This window comes from Lottia gigantea, assembly GCF_000327385.1.
Source record: "Lottia gigantea unplaced genomic scaffold LOTGIsca_34, whole genome shotgun sequence".
Taxonomy (NCBI): domain Eukaryota; kingdom Metazoa; phylum Mollusca; class Gastropoda; family Lottiidae; genus Lottia; species Lottia gigantea.
The window spans coordinates 2,134,850-2,139,928 of record NW_008709146.1 but is presented as its reverse complement, the minus strand read 5'-3'; the positions used below and the strand labels follow the sequence as shown (position 1 = coordinate 2,139,928).

The 5,079-nt window shown below is 35.9% G+C and overlaps 1 protein-coding gene across 1 annotated transcript; it reads left to right on the top strand.

The window, feature by feature from the left end:
- Positions 1-662: 662 nt before the first annotated feature.
- LOTGIDRAFT_162544 (hypothetical protein) lies at positions 663-4,179 on the top strand (the record flags this gene model as incomplete). Its single annotated transcript, XM_009058519.1, has 3 exons — positions 663-1,254; positions 2,661-2,900; positions 3,203-4,179. The coding sequence occupies 3 exons, from the start codon at positions 663-665 to the stop codon at positions 4,177-4,179; spliced, it is 1,809 nt and encodes a 602-aa protein (XP_009056767.1).
- Between the last annotated feature and the right edge of the window lie 900 nt (positions 4,180-5,079).

Below are 5,079 nucleotides of genomic sequence, written 5' to 3'. Positions count from 1 at the left end.
ATTTGAATTGAACGTATAACATGATTTCCTGATTCAAATTTGCCCTATCAAAAATTACAAAAATTCTCAATTACAGCTTATGTCGACACCCTTCTTTGCGGATTTTTGGTGGTAGATTGTCACACCAAAATATCTCCAATCTCTTCAACACCATATCATTCCGCTACAGAAACGACCGGCTCTAAATACATACGAATGGAAACGTACGGTAACATTTCGAAGTTGCAACACGCGACGTTTCTCAAAAGTTTACCCTCCAAACAAATCAAATGTTTTCTTGTTTTTGGGTCAATAACAATTTGTTTATTTTGTTTGATTTCTGCAAGTTGATTGTCAATGTTAAACAGCCCATTGTAAACATTGTTCTCAAGAAATAAAGGCCTCGCTATTCACTGGGCATTGATTCAAATTCTTCACCAATCCGACATTGTACGTCTGTGGACCCGTGATTAGGAAAATTATGTCTCCAAAATAGCTGACATGTAACATCTCGTTGTTTTCGCATCGAGATTTAACCAGATTTCGTTGTTTAGAATGAATATCACATTTCAATTCGTAGACTCGCAATTGAATATAGTTTTATATCGTATAGTGACCTAACATTTACGTATAGCTGTAACGAGTGAATCCCAAGTAAGATTTGGACTACACGACTGATCAAAATGCATCTGGGATCCATTTATTTAATGGTAGTATTACTTATCTATTTTGCGTATACAGATGATAGAAAAGAGCGGGAAAATGTTGACGTCATAAACCCAGAAGAAAACTTGGTGCAAGACGATGAGCAGTATGTCGGCGATTCAACAGAAAATATTGAAAAAAGTGGCAGTGAAGAAGAAGAAGAAGACAAAGAAGCAATAGAAGAAGAGGAAGACGAAGAAGAAGAATTGAATTATCGTTACATTCCAGAACCTGCTCAAGATATAGTTGATAATGGGAAGAAGTATATTCAGGTGCATTGTAGTTTTAAACAAGATGAAAGTTTAATTCGACATCCCTCTAATTGTTCTCGATATTTTGTGTGCTCATATGGAGTTGTTGAAGAAATGCCTGTATGTGATGATGGAGAGGTATTTTCTATACAAGTTAGTGAATGTGTTAAGAAAGGTTCTGAAAATGATGACTGTGATAAACTACCATTTGATTCTCCACCAGAAATAACCAGGGGAACGCAACCATCTTTAATTTGGCATCCTCGACACAAATCTCCTCGAAGCCAATTTAGACAACCAACTACTTTACAAATGAAAGGTTTGTCTTACTTTTCATTTATTAGAATACAATAGCATGATGAAAACGAATTACGGTTGACTGGCTGAAAGCTACTATTTTTGCAGTCTGTTTTCTCAAGGGTAGAGATTTTGAGTTGGTTTAATTTGCCATTTCGGTATATCTTTTCATATGATAGATGTCTTTTTGTGTTTTTCAACAGAGACTCTAGATACTTTTGTAAAGGCTTGTGTTGAATATACTTTTACTTTGGCCACGGGGAGTTGGGTCACTAGGCCACAGTAATTGGATGGGAAATTGGTCACAGCAATATGGCCACAAGAGTGAGGGATAGTAAAGAGAAACTCTGCTCACTAATCATTTTTATTATGTTTGAGAAAATATATTGTTACAAAAATGGTCACAAGTTATATTGGCAACAGTAATTTGATCACAGTAACAGTGTAAAATGTAAATTTGTCACTAAATACATCGATGTGGATAAAGCACAGCGGCATATATGCTAGATGCATATATACCGCATAGATCCTTTCGCTTTTTAACGCTCTTCATCTGAACAGTACAGCTGTGATCAGATTGAGTTATCCGAAGCGATATAAAAGATTTTCACCTCTACCTTTTGAGCCACCACACCACAATGAATCGGCTTGTATGAACTAACGTTAAGTACAATAAAGTACTATTAAAATAATAAAACTGCTTTCAGATTTAGTTCGTTACGACTTGTACCGATTCTTTAAAGAATCATGAGAATGAAAATAATTGGAAGTTAGAAATGTTTATCTAAATAACACTGAAATATTGACTTGGTGGCTTCAGCTTATTGTTCAACAAACAGATAATATTAATATTGATTATTATGAAGAAAACACACTACAAAATGAAATATTATTATAAGGTCTAAATGCAATATTTATTCTGATTTTTAAACGATGCATAAACATTAGTCCATATAATCACCGAGAAAAACTTGTTAAAAGATCTAAAGAGTTGTTCATTAAAAGTATCTATGTTCAGATCTTTTTTGCTCTCAATTATTCTCTCCAATTAGTCCATCCAATACCCGGTTCTGTCCTATTATGCTGTCCAATTAGTCTATCCAATAACCGGTTTTGTAATATTGTGCTCTCAAATTAGTATAACCGGTTTAGCCCTATCATGACCTCCAAATGGTAGATGTAATACCCAGTTCTGTCCTATTATTCTCTCCACTTAGTCTATCCAATACTCAATTCTGTCCTATTATCCTCTCTAAAGGTTTTCTAATAACCAGTTCTTTCCTAATACGATCCTCAATCAGTCTTGCCATTAACCGCTACTACTATTATGTTCTGTTATGAGCGTCATTTATTAAATACCTCGCCCCATACAGGAGCATGGCTTCGACAGGCTATATTTAAAACGATTTCATTCCATTTTTGTTTCAGTTCCCCACATAGAATTGGAATCATTTACATGCAGCGCGACAGGGAAAGTATTAAGCCACCATTCTGAGAACTGTGCCTGGTATTACAACTGCAGCGCCCACCCTGATGCCGTCATGCAGACATTTTACAGTGGATTTATAATGGAATGTCCTTACCCACAACTGTTCTCCACAGAAACTAAACAGTGTGAAGATTTTGAAGATGTTAAATGTGGTGATCGATACGAACCAAAATCACCGTGTAAGACCGTGTTCTGCTCCATTAGATTTCTTTGTCAACCACCTTATTGAATCATCAAGTTGCTGGTCAATCAAACCCGTAATCTAGAATGACACGCTTTGATTCGTTAACAAAAACGTCATTTGAACGGGACTGTGGTAACAGACATGCTAGATTACAATGGCGAAGAAAAATATCAGAAAACAAACAAGAGACGCAATTGTAATCTAACTTTAAGTTTGTTACAGGTTGATTGAACTACTATTCTGTTTCTCAGATATTGTCGTTGTTAGTACTTGTATCGGACTCTTTGTCTATTCCAGGTGATTACAGAGCCAATCATTGTCACGAAACATCTCACTGTATACCTTGCTGGGTACGATACGCTTCTTGTCTAGAATTACCAGATGGGCTCAACCCTTGGTCAGAACTGGAATGGAAACCTTTCTTTGTAGAATGTTATAAAGAACGAACAGTGTTCCAAGGCGTGTGTGATAAAAGTGCTGTTTTTTCGCCTTTGACCAGGGCTTGTGAAACCCCATATAGTATTCCTAGACAACATGGCGGATGGCGGCCAGTGTGTGATGGTAGAAGAGACGGGATATACGCTGATGAATACGGAAGATGTGACATATATTATGTATGTAAGGGCTATATTTTCACCGGGTTCTTTCGATGTGAAAAGGGAGAAATGTTTAATCCTGTAATTTCAATATGCCAGAAACCGGAAGCAGTACCGTATCCCTGTGGAGATTTGGAAATGCCTAATATTTGTGAATCCTCACTTAATGGCTACCACTTAGACATGTTTGGCAGATGTACCCATTATTTTGAATGTAAAGATCAACAACTAGAAGGAATTTCAATGTGTCCTAGTGGTATATTTAACCCAGAATTACAAATCTGTGAATCCAGCCGTGATCAGCCCAAACCTTGTGGTAATCTAACCAATTTATGTACTCATAAAAACGATGGATTCCATTCCGACGAGAATGACTGTACGAAGGTGTTCCAGTGTGAACGAGGTCTGACTATGACATCCTATGACTGTAGTGGTAGTGTTCGTACAGAATGTGATGTTTGTAATACGCCAACTGAGTGTAATGATAAACCAAATGGATTATATCCCAATCTGAAGGAAGGGGTGGGGTATTATTACGACTGTGTTAGAAGTCAAATCCAAAATCATTATAAATGTGACAAAGAAAAGGGCGGTCCAATATTTAATCCAGTAAAACAGAGATGTTTTTATCCCGAAGATTTGTGTAAAGAAGTTTTCAGTCTCAAAATAGCATGGTAAGTTGATATACATTGGCTACATAAAATTAGAAACTCGAATTTTATCTCTACTATTCAAACCCTTTCCATTTTTCAAATCCGATTTCAAATTTAAATTTAAAGTTTGTAAGGTATAGTTTAACACAAATTCATTGCACATTCAACTCTTTTCAGCTAACTTATCTCCCATGCTTGATATATCATCGCTGGAACGGCTGTAAACATCGATCTACACTGTACGAACTCCAAGTTTCACCTCGTACCATCAACATCGTTGGTAACTTCAAGTTGGAAACTCCCAAGTCCCAATCTTCACATTTTCTTCACTCAGTTAGAAGTGTCCTCAAACGTGGGTTAGTTTATCTCGGAGCTCCATTTGCCATCACGTCAATTATTAGAACAAGGAGCGAATAGAAGATATCTCTTACACGTATTTCAGTGCAAGTTATTTCCCTTGCTTTACTTTTTTGCAATTGGCTTTTGTGATCTAGTATTGTATATTGTGTATAATTATATGGAAGAAAAGATAACTTTTATTGTATTTATACCTTCCAGACGGTATTCTGGATAATCAAAAGAATAAACGTTTGCAAATCTAGACCTGTAAAGCAATGGTGCAGTCGTGCAATGGTATTTGTGCACATCTGGGTTCGTTTAAAAACATCAATAAGAGCAGTGGATTGTATTTAGGGATTATGAATTAGTAATTAAAACTACTATTACTTTACCATGCCGTGCTCATGTTTTGAATCGGACTAATATGTGTACACATCATTTTGTTCGACTATATTGACAATATTTCAGAATTTTTCCAGTTAATAGTCTTTACATTTAATATACACATGATTATACTTTACTATATATGTTGTTTACATACATGATAGCTTTGGATATCAGTACTTATTCTGATAATTAGTCAAAT